Here is a 16,469-nt window from a genome sequence, read left to right on the forward strand (position 1 = left end):
ATCAGATCAGACCCACTGGAGGTGAGAAGAAGTCCTATTTGTGGTGGGGTTGGTGCATTTGTACGGACAGCCGACTCTTGCTCCTCAGAGGAAAGCAGTAGGGGCTGAAACTTCTGGTTAGTTATGAACGAGGGTCTGGAGGTCTGTAGTTTCTTATCTTTAACTTAAAAGAAACTTGGAATATAGAATTATAAATGGGGAGGGATAGAAAGCCTAATCCCTCTGTTCGGAATGGAAGGGAGTCTCCAGCCTAAATTTTTGAGTCTGAGGAGAGAGCTAGGTGCAGAATAGATCTACTAGTTCTGGGAGGAGAAAGGGTCTGGGGACAAGGACTCCTGGTTCCTGAACTCTTTCTCTTTCCAGCCCCAGCAGAAGAGACCCTTCCTGCAAGTGACAGACCACAAAAGCTAAGAGAGGACACATGGCAGGTCCCAGTCTCTCACCCCTGCTGGTTGTACTGCTGTCCTTGGCCCTGGGATCTGCTGGACAAGGAGGTGAGGGCCAGACTGGGGGGCCTGACCTTGCCCCTGGGCCTCACAGCGTCCCCGCCTCCCCTCCCCAGGGCCCCGCGCTCCAAGGAGTCCCTGAGTCAGGACCCTCCCCCTGCAGCAGCTTTCTCCCTTGGAGACAAGACTCTTCTGCTGTGTCCCCTTTCCTCCTTCTTCCTTCTGACCCCTGAGGTCCGGGTGCCCTCCAGGATGCTCCCTGCCCTCAGTGTGTCTCCCACCAGCGTCTGGCTGGGGCTGCCTGCAGACCAGACGCTCCCCTGGGCTTCTGGGCAGGCTCCCTCCGTCTCTCTCCGTCTCTGTCTGCAGCTCTCTGTGCGCTGGGCTCAGTTTCTGCCTCTGCCCTTCTCCGTGCCTCCCTGTCTGTCTGCCTCTCTCTCCATCACTGTCTCCGGGAATCCATCCGCGGGGACCTCAGACTTCCCCTGACGCCTGCCTGCCACTCATGTTTTCTCCATGTCTCCATGCAGCCCTGGACACAGGGGAAAGGATTGTTAATGGAGTTCTATGTCCAAGAGGCTTCAGTCCCTGGCAGGTGGCCCTGTTTCAGGGCGATAAGTTTGGGTGTGCAGGTGTGCTGATCCACGAGCAGTGGGTGCTCACCGTGGCCCACTGCTATCTGAGGTACGTGTCAGGGGTGCCACGAGGATTCCATTCCTCTCTCTGGGTCCTTGTCCTTCTCTCTCAGTCACAGTGTCTCCTTCTGAATGTGGCTTTTATTTTTTTGAAGTGAATACATCGTGCAATTGGGCAGTGATAGTCTGGTCGATGAGAATGCCCAGAGGATCAGGGCTAACGAGTCATTCATCCATCACGGATATGTTAACATCATAAACATTCATGACATCATGCTTGTGAAGTTAAGCAGCCCAGCTAAGCTGACATCGACTGTGAAAATAGCTGAGTTACCCTCCAGCTGCAAAGACCCTGGGACCAATTGCTCTGTTTCTGGCTGGGGCAGAAACACCACGGATACAGGTAAGACTGCCTCTGTGTGACCCAGCAGCCAAAGCCCCAGATTGGTTTTTTCTCAGATCCAAGAGACAGGCAACACACCCAAGATCTCTGACCCAGGAGTCTTGCCCTCCAGCCACCTTCTCTGTTAGACAAACGAGTCCTGGCCCCAGTACCCTCCACACTCAGATCCTGAGAACAAGCAGTCCAAGCAATCGGTCCCTTTTCAACACCCAAGTACTGAGTCACCTCTCCCCTCCTGCTTCAATATCCAGGACTCTCATTCTTTTACTTTAGCCCCCAGGGTCCATTGGCACAAGCCTCTGACTACCCTCTAACTCTCCCAACAGTGACCAATCCAACAAAGCTCATGTGCTCGAATGTAAGCCTCATTTCCTTCAAGGACTGCAGGAAGTATTACCCTATTGTGTTGAGAAAATTCATGATGTGTGCTGCTCACCCCAACGGACTCACCTTCCCCTGCAAAGTGAGTCCCCTCCTCTCCGGCCCTGTCCCCTCCCAGCACGGAACCCCGTCTTCCCCTCCCCCCACAGTCTGCACGCCTAACCCTACTGCTGAGCACCCCCTTCCCCATCTTCCCAGCCCCGCTCTCCTGGCTCTCGGCTCCATCCTCTGCCTAGCTCAGAGTGGGAGCCCAGGGGGGCTGGTGTGGCCTTGCGGGTGGGCACAGAGTTCAAGGACAGAAACGGGAGATGGGGCCACGGGAAGGGGAGTGAGGCACTGGCTACCAGCACAAACAGTAAGGGGGCACTAAAAGCTCAGTGACCACGATAAATCATATCCCAATGAAATATTTTTATGTAATCTGCATGGAAAAAAATTTGATGAACAAAATATCAAGATTCCCAACATGAAGTAATCAGAGTTTACTAAAATTTTCATTTACTTTGGGCTTCTATATAAATCAGCACAGCAAAATACAACCTTGTTTTTATCTAAAAGTGGAATGCCATGTTTGTCATGGATTTTTTTTTCATATTGAATTTTGTTTTTAAGGTATGCATTAAAATACTTATTGCAGTCACTGCGATGTTCTCAGGGCTAACGTCCTCCTGATACATCTTTGCATCTGGTCCTGGTTCTGGGAAAAGAAGGGGCTCCTCCTCCTCTTGGTACCCCCTTCCTCATCTGTAACCCCCCCACCCCGCTCTGCCTCTGAGAATCATCTTCCCTCACCTCTTTCTACACCTCATTTAATTTCCTTCTTTTCCTGTGTCCGCTCTGTGTTAGGATTTCTCTCTCTCTTTCTCTCTCTCTCTCTCTCTCTCTCTCTATTCTGCCTCTGTCATCCTTTTTATTTCTTCCATCGCTGCCTCTTTTCCCAGCCCAGCCTTTCTGTGTCTCTGTCCCCCTCCTCCTCCTTTTTCTTCACTCTGCCCCCTTTTTATCCTTTGCCTCTTCGTATCCCCAATACATTTCCTAAAATGAGTGCTCTCAGCTTTTAGGGGCTGTGAAATGGTGTGTGTAGGAAGAAGGGTGATGGGACAAGGCAGTATGTTCTAAAAAACGGGCGGGTCCCCCTCACCCCAACTCAGGTCCTGAACTAAACCTTATTGTGCAAACCATGCAAACAGAGCCCCAAGATATGGACACCCCCATATTTGGTTTAATGCACTCCTCTTGCTGTCTTCAACTTTATATATTTAAACCTGGTGGTTTGTCATTATTTTGCACTGTGTCCTGTAAATTAGGTCATTGGTCCTGCCCCTGGTTTCCAGAACGACCCTGTGCCCCATGCCTGGGAAAGAGATCTATCAGAGACTCCCTGGACCTAATGCTCCCTCTCCCAGTGACTTGACTGAGAGTCTTCCCAGATGGAAAATAAATGGGACTCCGCTTCCTGAAAGTTCTGCCCTCTACCTGTGATTGATTAGGACTCAAACCAATGTCTTCAGAAAATCTGGTTTGTCCTTTCAATGGTAGTTTAAGTTCTGCTTTCCCATTGGTGCACAGAGACAATATGTCTCTTCCCATTGGCCAGAGTGGCAGGCTATGATCTGGCATGGAAAGACTTGGTAACTGTGGGGAGTGTGAGACCTCAGTGCTGGTCGCTCTGAAACTAAAGCTAATCTGCTCTCTCTTCTGCAGGGTGACTCTGGGGGACCGCTGATGTGTGAAGGCTCCTTGCAAGGCCTGATATCTACCGGATATTTCCCTTGTGTACCACCCTTTGGACCAATTGTCTATACCCGCCTATGCAAGTATGGCAAATGGATAAATGAAACCATGATAAATAATTCCTAATCTCTCCATACTCCCATCTGTCCATTCCTATGCCCTGAACAGAAAATTCACAAAAATAAAGACACCCACAACTTATACCCATATTTGAATTTACCATTTTCAACAATATTCTAATAAAGCAATAAAATTAGCAAAGACCTGGCCTACTACCTGTATAACCTTCTAAATACATTTTTGCTTTTAGTTAAAAAAAAAACACAAAAAACCTTGCCTGACCAGGCGGTGGTGCAGTGGATAGAGCGTCGGACTGGGATGCGGAAGGACCCAGGTTCGAGACCCCAGGATAGCCAGCTTGAGCAAGGGCTCATCTGGCTTGAGCAAAAGAGCTCATCAGCTTGGACCCAAGGTCACTGGCTCAAGCGGGGGGTTACTCAGTCTGCTGAAGGCCCTCGGTCAAGGCACATATGAGAAAGCAATCAATGAACAACTATGGTGTTGCAACGAAAAACTGATGATTGATGCTTCTCATCTCTCTCCGTTCCTGTCTGTCTATCCCTGTCTATCCCTCTATCTGACTCTCTCTTTGTCCCTGTAAAAAAAATAAAAAGTAAAAAACTAAAAAATCTTAAAAAAAAAACCTATATGCAAAACACAGAAACTTCAATTCTTGGTAAAGACACAGTAAGATGTACCGTCTTTACCACTAGAAGTGTAAATTGTTACAAGTTTTATTTAAAAAGGTTAGGCAACGTGAATCCAGAGTCTTCTTCATCACTTTCCACTTAGTAATTTTAATAAATCCAAAATATGAACGAAATTTGAATTCATCACTTATTGGTCATAGCAATACAGTGGATACACTGAACATGTCCCAAATAAGTGGATTGTTAGTGTAAACAATAAACTGATGTAAGACAAGGATACTAATGAAGCTGGTCAGGGCAATGATTACGTAGAATTGTTAGTGTCATACTAGAATGATTATGCTATCTGCTGTTAAATGAAAAAGAGAAATATACAAAAATGTATACGCAAGTGATCCTCACCATTATGATGAAATATTCACAGAATAAAGAGCATGAACCAAACCGCATGTGGACGTAGGCATGGCTGCCTCTTTTCTTCCATTTTCCTTTCCTATGAATTTATATTCATAGGATAAAATGTGGGTGGGAACCTCTGAAGAGCTAAGGTTGGGGAGAGGAGACTTAAAAAGAGGGAGACAGAGAAGGAAAATGTAACTAATTTTAAACCCTAACTCTACCTCCTGCCCTCCACCAATACAGTGGCATGTTTCTCTACATTTCCCAGACATCGATTTTCCCCAGCCATAAAATGAGAGAGACAGAGATACACACACACACACACACACACACACACACACAGAGAGAGAGAGAGAGAGAGAGAGAGAGAAAAGGAAGAGAGAAAAGGAGGGAAGGAGGACAAAAGTGCTTGCTTCATAATTGTGCAAATAGATGAGAAAGTGGTTCTGAGCATTTCACAGGTGTCAAACTGGGAGACAAGGAGGTGGTTTTCAGAAAGGATATGGTTGGCACACAAACAGGTCACTGGAATTCAACAAGGGCCTGCCACAAGTGAGAGCTCAGAATCTGGAGTAAGAGAGAAGAATGGGGGTAGAAACTCAGATAGGTGGGCTCATGTTCTCAAAAAAATGTAGGGTAGGGATCTTTGGAAAAAAGAAGAAAGGACTCTTCTGTGACTCAGAGCCAAGCAGAGTCTCCAGACTCCTGGTTCCTGGGTTCCCAAGGCAATCACTCCGCAGATCCTGCTGACTCAGGGATCTTCTCCAATCAAAGACTCACCCCTCCCACCATCTTTCCACTTTTTCTCCCAAGTCCCTTCTGGCAAACATCCTCCAGATCTTTCCTCTCCTCATCTCACCTTTCTTTTGAGTTTCCCATAATCCACAACTAAAATCACCCGTATTGCAGAAATTCTGCAGACAACAACATTCTGCACAGAGGAAAGGAGCCCTTCTTTCACAAAATACAGAAGCTTAGGCTCCTAAACCTTCCTTCCTCAGGCCCAAATATCTAGGCCCCCAGCCTTTCCTTCAGACCCAGGAATTTGGGTAACCAGACCACCTTTTTCTCAGGCCCAGGAGTTCAAACTCTTGGGCCACTCATATTTCAGACTCAGGAGCTTGGGACCCAATAACCTCTCTCAGTCTCAGAATTCCAGACTTCACCCCTTCCTATGTCAGACCCAAATGTGTGGGACCCCAGTTTCCTCCTGGTGTAAACCCAAGATTTTAAGCCCTCTGGCCCTACTTCCCTGAACCCATGTCCCCAACACACTTCTCTCTCATGTAAGAAGTTTTTTCCCTGAGACCTGAAGATGGCAGCAGAGTAGGCAGATGCACAGACTCCTAGCTCACACGACCAAACTGGACTATAAACTAATTTATGAACAATCAGCATGAAAAACCAAATCTGGACTACAAGAACAGCTCTCAAAAACCAAGGAGCAAAGAAGAAGCCACAACAAACCTAGTAGGGAGCGCCTGAATCTCCCCTGCTTACAGGAATGGGGGGGGGGGTGAGGCTGAGAGACCAGAAGGGATTTCACTCCAAGGAAAAGAGCAGTAAATACTGCTCACAGCCACTTGCCTGGCGACCAGGGAATGAGGTGTGTTGAAAGGGCTGTCTTGTCTTCCAAAAAGAAAGGGGAGGGAGAGAGACAGACGGTGAGGGCCAGAGGAATGCAGGAAATGACCTGAAAAGCTGACTCATTCAGTGCTGGAGGTAGCCATAGCTGGGGGAGGGGCTAATCCTTCCAAAAGCAAAATACAAAGTGCTTCCAGGTCACAGATCTCCAGACATCTCTCCAGCTCCAATCAGTGTAACAAGACACAGCTAAAAACAAGAAGTGGGGAAGAGGGGCAATAACTCAGGTCTCCATGGAGATCTGAGATTCACCTCCCCCTACTGAAGCTGAGAAAACACCCTGCTCCCAGAGAGAGTAACTAGCAGAAGAGGACTTCAGAGTCTCAGGTTACACCCATTGGCATTCCTGGATACAGTTTCAAATAAGCTCCCTGCTGAGATCAGCAAACAAGACAATCACCTGTTAAGAAAACAAACAAATCAAGACTTCAAAGCTGCCCAAATCCAAAAGTGGATTACAAATAATAGTGATGCCAACCCAAGAAGACCTAGAAATAACACAATTGAAAACTGGAGGCAGACAACAACAAACTTAGGCTCAATCAGCTCTACAAACAAAACACCAAAATACACAGATATAATGGGAAGACAGAGAAGTGCAATCCAAATGAAACCACAAGAGAAACATCCAGGAAATGAACTGAGTGATATGGAAATAACCAAACTTCCAGATGTGGAGTTCAAAATAACGATTGTAAGGATGCTTAGGGATCTTAGAACAACAATGGATGGTCATTACAAACACCTAAATAAAGAAATAGCAAGTATAGAAAAGGATATTGAAAAATTAAAAAAGAATCAGTCGGAGATGACAAATACAATATCAGAAATTAAGACCACAATGGAAAGAATTAAGAACAGGATGAATGGAGCTGAGAATCAAATCAGCGAGTTGGAGGACAACTGGAATGAAGGCATGAAAGCAGAGAAGAAAAAAGAAAAGAGACTCAAAAAGTCTGAGGAAACTCTTAGAGAGTTCTGTGACAACATGAAGAGAAATAACATCCGCATTATAAGGGTTCCTGAAGAAAAAGAGAAAGAACAAGGGATAGAGACTTTGTTCAATCATATCATAGCTGAAAACTTCCCTAAATTAATACAGGAGAAACTCTCACAAGTCCTAGAAGCACAGAGAACTCCATTAAAGAGAAATCCAAAGAAACCTACACCAAGACACATCATAATTAAAATACCAAAGCAAAGTGATAAAGAGAAAATATTAAAAGCTGCTAGAGAAAAAAAAGCCATCACCTACAAAGGATCCCCCATAAGGATGGTATCAGATTTCTCAACAGAAACACTTGAGGCCAGAAGGGAATGGCAAGATATATTCAAAGTAATGCAGAACAAGAACCTACAACAAAGACTACTTTATTCAGCAAGGCTATCATTTAAAATTGAAGGAGAAATAAAAAGCTTCCCAGACAAAAAAAATCAAGGAATTCATTACAATCAAACCAATGTTGCAGGAAATGTTAAGGGGCCTGTTGTAAACAGATCAAAGTGGGAAAAGAATATAGCAAAAGAGGAATACAGCTTTAAAGAATAAAATGGCAATAAACAACTACATATCAATAATAACCTTAAATGTAAATGGATTAAATGATCCAATCAAAAGACATAGGGTAGCTGCATGAATAAGAAAACAGGACCCGTACATATGCTGTCTACAAGCGACACACCTTAAAACAGAAGATGCACATAGACTGAAGGTAAAAGGATGGAAAAAAAACATTTTATGCAAATGGAAATGAAAAAAAAAGCTGGGGTAGCAATACTTATATCAGACAAAATGTACTTTAAAACAAAGAATATAGTAAGAGATAAAGAAGGCCAATACATAATGATAAAGGCAACAATCCAACAGGAAGATATAACTATTATAAATATCTATGCACCTAATATAGGAGCACCTAAATATATAAAGCAGACTTTGATGAATATAAAGTATGAGATCAATAGCAATACTATAATAGTGAGGGATTTTAATACCCCACTAACATCACTAGATAGATCCTCAAGAAAGAAAATTAACAAAGAAACAACAGACTTAAAGGACACACTAGATCAACTTGATTGAATAGATATCTTCAGAACCTTTCACCCTAAAGCAGCAGAATACACATTCTTTTCAAGTGTTCATGGTACATTCTCTAGGATAGACCACATGTTAGGGTGCAAGTGATCTCAACAAATTTAAGAAGCTTGAAATCATATCAAGCACTTTCTCTGATCACAATGGCATGAAACTAGAAATCAACCACAACAGAAAAACTCAAAAATTCTCAAACACATGGAAACTAAATAGCAGGTTGTTAGATAACAAATGGATTAAGAATGAGATCAAAGAAGAAATAAAAACATTCCTAGAAACAAATGCTAATGAGCATACAACTCAAAATTCATGGGACACAGCGAAAGCAGTACTGAGAGGGAAGTTCATAGCACTACAGGCACACTTTAAGAAGCTAGAAAAAGCTCAAATAAACAACTTAACCCTGCATTTAAAAGAACTAGAAAAAGAACAGCAAGTAAAACCCAGAGCTAGTAGAAGAAAGGAAATAATAAAGATCAGAGCAGAAATAAATGACATAGAGGCTAAAAAAACAATACAGAGGATCAGTGAAACCAGGAGCTGGTTCTTTGAAAAGGTAAACAAGATCGATGAACCTTTAACTAGACTCACCAAGAAAAAGAGAGAGAAGACTCAAATAAATAAAATTAGAAATGAGAGTGGAGAAATAACTGACACAACAGAAATACAAAATATTGTACAAAAATACTATGAAGAACTGTATGCCAAAAAACTAGATAACCTAGATGAAATGGACAAATTCCTTGAAACATACAATCTTCCAAAAATCAATCTGGAAGAATCAGAAAACCTAAACAGACCGATTACACCAAATGAAATCAAAACAGTTATCAAAAAAACTCCCAACAAAAAAAAAGTCCTGGGCCAGATGGCTTCACAAGTGAATTCTACCAAATATTCAAAGAGGAACTAACTGCTATCCTTCTCAAGCTATTTCAAAAAATTCAAGAGGAAGGAAGACTTCCAAGCTCCTTTTATGAGGCGAACATAATTCTGGTTCCAAAACCAGGCAAAGACAACACAAAGAAAGAAAATTATAGGCCAATATCCATGATGAATATAGATGCTAAAATCCTCAACAAAATATTAGCAAATTGGATCCAACAATATATGGAAAAAATCATACACCATGATCAAGTGGGATTTATTCTGGGGAGGCAAGGCTGGTACAATATTCGCAAATCAATCAATGTGATTCATCACATAAACAAAAGAAAGGAGAAAAACCACATGATAATTTCAATAGATGCAGAAAAAGCATTTGATAAAATCCAGCACCCATTCATGATCAAAACTCTCAACAAAGTGGGAATACAGGGAATATACCTCAACATGATAAAAGCCATCTATGACAAACTCACAACCAACATCATACTCAATGGGCAAAAATTAAAAGCAATCCCCTTAAGATCAGGAACAAGGCAGGGGTGCTCCCTTTCATCACTCTTATTCAACATAGTCCTGAAAGTCCTAGCCACAGCAATCACACAACAAGAAGAAATAAAAGGCATTCAAGTTGGAAAAGAAGAAGTAAAGCTATCATTATTTGCAGATGATATGATATTGTATATAGAAAACCCCGAAGTCTCAGTCTAAAAACTACTGGACCTGATAAATGATTTCAGCAAAGTGGTAGAATATAAAATTAATACTCAGAAATCAGAGGCATTTTTATTCACCAACAATGAACAATCAGAAAGAGAAATTAAGGAAACAATCCCCTTCACTATTATAACCAAAAAAATAAAGTACCTAGGAGTACATTTAACCAAGGAGACTAAAGACTTGTACTCGGAAAATTATAAAACATTTATAAAAGAAATCTAGGAAGATACAAATAAGTGGAAGCATATAACATGCTCATGGTTAAGAAGAATAAACATCATTAAAATGTCTATATTACCCAAAGCAATTTATAAATTCAATGCAATACCATAAAATACCAATGACATACTTTAAAGATATAGATCACATATTCCAAAAATTTATATGGAACCAAAAGAGAACACAAATAGTCTCAGCAATCTTAAAAAGAAGAATAAAGTGGGAGGTATCACACTTCCTGATATCAAGCTATACTACAAGGCCATTGTACTCAAAACAGCCTGGTACTGCAATAAGAACAGGCGCATAGATCAATGGAACAGAACGGAGAACCCAGAAATAAACCCACAGCTCTATGGACAACTGATATTTGACAAAGGAGGTAATGGCATACAATGGAGTAAAGACAGCCTCTTTAATAAATGGTGTTGGGAAAATTGGACAGCTACCTGCAAAAAAATGAAACTAGACCACCAACTTACACCATTCACAAAAATAAACTCAAAATGGATAAAAGACTTAAATGTAAGCCGTGAAACCATAAGCATTTTAGAAGAAAACATAGGCAGTAAGCTCTCCGACATCTCTCGCAGCAATATATTTGCTGATTTATCTCCACAGGCAAGTGAAATAAAAGACAGGATAAACAAATGGGACTATATCAAATGAAAAAGCTTTTGCACAGCCAAAGACAATAAGAACAGAACAAAAAGACAAACTACACAATGGGAGAACATATTTGACAGTACATCTAATAAGGGGCTAATAACCAAAATTTATAAAGGACTTGTAAATCTCAACACCAGAAAGACAAACAATCCAATCAAAAAATGGGAAAAAGAAATGAATAGACACTTCTCCAAAGAGGACATACAGATGGCCAATAGGCATAGGAAAAAATGCTCAACATCACTAATCATTAGAGAAATGCAAATTAAAACCACAATGAGATATCATCTCACACCGGTCAGAATGGCACTCATCAACAAAACAACACAGAGTAAGTGCTGGCGAGGATGTGAAGAAAAGGGAACCCTCCTACACTGCTGGTGGGAATGCAGACTGGTGCAGCCACTGTGGAAAACAGTATGGAGATTCCTCAAAAAATTGAAAATTGAACTGCCTTTGACCCAGCTATCCCACTTTTAGGAATATACCCCAAGAACACCATAGAACTGTCCCAGAAGGAGAAATGCACCCCCATGTTTATAGCAGCATTGTTCACAATAGCGAAGATCTGGAAACAGCCCAAGTGTCCGTCAGAGGACGAGTGGATTAAAAAGCTTTGGTACATATATACTATGGAATACTACTCAGCCATAAGAAATGATGACATCGGATCATTTACAATAACATGGATGGACCTTGATAACATTATACGGAGTGAAATAAGTAAATCAGAAAAAACTAAGAACTATATGAACCCATACATAGATGGGGCATAAAAATGAGACTCAGAGACATGGACAAGAATGTGATGGAAACAGGGGGTGAGGTGGGGGGGGTGGGGGCAAGAAAGGAGAGAGAGTGGGTGGGGAGGGGAGGGGCACAAAGAAAACCAGATAGAAGGTGACAAAAGACAATTTGACTTTGGGTGAGGGGTATGCAGCATAATCAAATGTCAAAATAATCTGGAGATGTTTTCTTGGAACATATATACCCTGATTTATCAATGTCATTGCATTAACATTAATAAAAATAAGATTTTTTAAAAAAGAAGTTTTTTCCCCAATCCATTCATCCCTCAGATTCAAGAGTTGAGACCTCTAGGCTTGTTCTTTTTCTGGATCAGTGACAAGTTAGACAATGGTTGAGATATTTGGCCACCCACCCCCATGAAGCTCCATCAACTCCTCTCTCCAGCATGCTATTCCAAGTCCATATTTAATCTAAAATTTTAACAAATAACAAAGCATGGCAGTTGCACCAAGTCAGGCTGGAGACACCGAGCTCCGCCTCTCAGCTTCCTTATACAAGTCTGGAGGTGAAATTCTTTGCAATGACTTTGGACAGTCCCCTGTTGATTTTTTCAAAGTAAAGCCGGCAATATCTCTAGGATTGCATGGAAAGTAAAATGGAGAGATACCTGTTTCTTTTACAGGGTGATGCAGGATAGTTAACAGCCCACATGAATAGTTTACAGGCATGTGGGTAAAAGATAACCATGAGGAATGTTGTGGGCATCTCCTCCCAGTATCAGGGTATCTGTATCTGCGGGTCTGGAGAAGAGATCATGCTGACATTTAAAGTATGTTATTATCTCAGATGCAGAAAAAATGATGGATGGCTTACTGAAGATAAAAGTTAACTTACCATATAGACCTTAGGACATGATTTCAGGTAATACTCAGTTAGACATTTTTTTTTTTTTATGATCAGAACATCCCTTGAAGTTAACTTTCAGTGACTGAGATAGACTCAATAGTCCAGTTCTTGTTCATATTTCTTCACTTCTCATCACTTTCACCTCTCTCTCCTAGTCCCAACTCATCCCCCTTCTCCATATTGTGGAAATTCTGCAGCCACTGATTTCACTGTATACACGAGGTTAAAGCCCATTATCTCCCAGACCTTATCCATTATACTCCGGAGTCCAGGTCCTTCCTACTACAGGACCCACCATCAACGTCCCAACTCCCTTTCATTCTGAATGCAATGTCTGGACAACCATGGAGGTCTTCCTTTTGGAACTTTGGAATTCGGGTAGCCTTTTATCCTTCTTCATAGTGAAAAAATTGGAGTTCATCTTAGAGAGGTGATGTGATTCACCAGGAAGCAGCAAAGCCAGGATTCAGATTCCTCCCTGTCTGACTCTCATTTTTAGTGAGACCTGGGAAGTCTGTGGAAACCCACCCGCTCATTTATCAGACAGATCCATGCCAATCATGGCTCTGGCCCTTGTCTCTGGGCAAGTCTTTTTCCATCTCTCTTTCCTCATCTGCAAATTGGAGATAACTAACCAATAGCTTTTTTAGGTCTATGAAAGCTTATGTTATATCTGTTTTCTTTATTGTGTATTCCTAGTACAGTATTCAGGGTGAGGCTTAATAAATATTTGTTGAATGAATGTTTTACAGGAGTGAATGAAGAAATCAGTCTTTCGCACATGCAAAAACTTGTTGTAGGCTCTCTGCTCCTCTATTCAAGTGCCTTGTCTCCTCGCCATGCCAGCTGGGACCCTGAGACATGACGGTGAATGTCACAGTGAACAAATTTGGCGTTATAGTGTGCCTGATCACCAGGGTTGCATTTAACACTGGAAAACTGAATAGTGTCACTAGCAATGACCCCTTCATTGACCTCAACTACATAATCTACATGATCCAGTATGAGCCCACCCATGGAAGGGTAACAGGCTCAGTCAATGCTGAGAACAGAAAGCTGTTCATCAAAAGAAAGCCCATCTCCATCTACCTGGAGTGAGATTCCTCTATCAACAAATGTGATGTTACTGGAGTGAGGTTCTCTGGGGTCTTCATTACCTTGAAGATTGGGACTCATTTGAAGGATGGAGCCAAGAGGGTCATCATCTCTGCTTCTTCTGTGGATGCCCCCAGTTTGTGAAATGTGTGCACCATGGGAAGTATCACAACACTCTCAAGATTGTCAGCAATGCCCCCCTGTACCACCAACTGTATGGGCACCCTGGCCAAAGTCACCATGACAAATTTAGCCTTGTGGAGGGGCTCATGACATGAATCAATGCCATCACCTGACCAGGCAGTGGCACAGTGGATAGACTGTTGGACTGGGACGCAGAGGACCCAGGTTTGAAACCCCGAGGTCGTCAGCTTGTGCGCGGGCTCTTCTGGTTTGAGCAAGGCTCACCAAATTGAGCCCAAGGTCAATGGCTTGAGCAAGGGGTCAATCAGTCTGCTGAAGCCCCCCAGTAAAGGCACATATGAGAAATCAATCAAGGAACAATTAAGATGCCACAACAAAGAATTTATGCTTCTCATCTCTCTCCCTTCCTATCTGTCTATCCCTATCTGTTCCTCTCTCTGTCTCTCTCTGTCTCTGTCACACACAAAAAAAGAATCAATGTCATCACTGCCACCCAGATGACTGTGGATGACCCCTCTAGAAGCTGTGGTGTGATGGCCCAGGGGTTTCTCAGAACATCAGCTCTGCTTCCACAGGTGTTTCCTGTGAAAGTTTGTGGGCAAGGTCATCCCTGAGCTGAATGGGAAGCTTACTGGCATGACCTTCCATGTTTCCACCCCCAATGTGTTGGTTGTAGATTGATCAGCCATGGACAGAAAGCCACTAAACATGATGATATCAAGAAGGTGGTGAAGCAGGTGTTGTAGGGCCCCTTCAATGCATCTTGGGCTACACTAAAGTCCAAGTTTACACTTACACTTCCACCTCTGATGCTGGGTTGTGATTTCCCTCTAGGACCCCTTGACAAGCTCATTTCCTAGGATGACTATGAAATTTGCAACAGCAACAGGGTGTTCAACCTCATGGTCCACACAGCCTCCAAAGAGTAAGGGCCCTGGGACCACCAGTTCCAGCAAGAAAGGGGGTGGCCCTCAGCTAATGGGTAGTCCTTACCTCAGATTGACCCCAACACACTGAGAGTCTCCTGACCTCTGCAGTTACCATCCTAGACCCAGACTTTTTCATGAATCATCAATACATTTTACGTGAAGATTAAATGAGATGTGAGCATATACCTTCTAGCACATAGAGGTGACAGACAAACATTTTCCTCCTCAAGCCTGTTGCTCATAGGCTAAGAAAAAACATGAACTCCACTTTTAGTCATTAATTCAACACTTATTTGTGTGAGGATTAAGTATGTCTCGGGTACCACACTGTGTGAGTCTCTTACCTTATAGAATTGCATGCCAGGTGGTGAAAACAGACAATGAGAAATCATATAAAATAAAATGTGATGTAGAGTTAAGTATTATAATGAAATATCATGGATGGTAAGAGGACAGGGTGTTTTATTTAGAATGGTCAGAGAACACTTCCAGCAGGAAGTGATATTTGAAAAGAGAAACTGAATTTAGAATAAGTATCGTTGAAGCCTCCCTTTCTGCATTTGTCATGCTGGGGTCAATCTTCCAAAGACCCAGAATAGATGTGGAAGCTCTTCATTAGAGTTCTGAGCTTTGAAACAACTGATTAGAGTCTGAGGAGACACGGTGAGCATTGGGGCATGCTCACAGACTGTGTGGGTAGAGAAACCCAAGCACCCAGCACTCCAGAGGCTTTGGGTCTGTCACGGTTGCCACTGTGGAGGAGGTGGGTGCAGCTGTGAGGGCAAGGCCACATGAGGTGGGTGGAAGAGTTGTGGGACCAAACAGGGCTGCCTCCAGAGAAGATTCTCAAAGACCTGTTGCCCCCTTAACAGTGAAAAAACAAATTTTGTCAGTGTCTGTGGTATTTAAGAAGACACTGAAGAACGTCACCAATGAGATCATTTTGAACAGGATGGGAAAATTAAAGTGGGCGAAATCATGACTGACCAAGGCAGTGGTGAAAAGAGAGGCTTTGCTTTTTAACCTTTGATGACCATGATTCTGTAGACACGATATTCAGAAATTCCATCCTGTGAACAGCCACAACAGTGAAGTCAGAAAAGCCCTAAGCAAGAGATGGCTAGTGTTCCATGCAGCTAAAGAGGTCCAAGTTGGTCTGGAAACTTGGGAGGTGGTCGTGGAGGTGGTTTTGGTGGGAATAACAACTTTGGTCACAGAAGAAACTTCAATATTCGGGGTGGCCTTGATGTGTGGTGGATGATGGTGGATATGCTGGCAGTGGTGGGGGATGGGTATATGGATTTGGTAATGATATAAGCAATTTTGGAGGTGGCAGAAGCTACAATGATTTTGGCAATTAAAACAATAAATCTCAAATTCTAGATGCATGAGAAGAGGACATTTGGACGACAGAAGCTCCGGCCCCTATACTGGTGGAGGCCGATACTTTGCCAAACCACAAAACCAGAGTGGCTGTGGCAGTTCTAGCTATGGCAGTGGCAGAAGACTTTTTTGTTTTGTTTTGTTTTCATTTTATTTAGAAAATTAAATTTCATGGAATGACATTGATCAATAAAAAGGGTACATAGGTTTTAGTAAACATTTTATAGCATTGGAACTGTTGATTGTGTTGTGTGCTCATCGTCTCCCAAGAAGGTTATAATTGTCACCAGGAAACAGAGCTTGGCACGAGAAGAGAGCCAGA

General features: G+C 42.7%; 1 protein-coding gene across 1 annotated transcript; it reads left to right on the forward strand.

Annotated features, from left to right (window-relative positions):
- Positions 1-421: 421 nt before the first annotated feature.
- LOC136330176 (kallikrein-7-like) lies at positions 422-14,581 on the forward strand. Its single transcript, XM_066266672.1, has 6 exons — positions 422-494; positions 977-1,130; positions 1,237-1,484; positions 1,811-1,947; positions 13,829-13,905; positions 14,512-14,581. The coding sequence occupies exons 1-6, from the start codon at positions 422-424 to the stop codon at positions 14,579-14,581; spliced, it is 759 nt and encodes a 252-aa protein (XP_066122769.1).
- The last annotated feature ends 1,888 nt before the right edge of the window (positions 14,582-16,469 follow it).

Source organism: Saccopteryx bilineata, chromosome 3, assembly GCF_036850765.1.
Source record: "Saccopteryx bilineata isolate mSacBil1 chromosome 3, mSacBil1_pri_phased_curated, whole genome shotgun sequence".
Taxonomy (NCBI): domain Eukaryota; kingdom Metazoa; phylum Chordata; class Mammalia; order Chiroptera; family Emballonuridae; genus Saccopteryx; species Saccopteryx bilineata.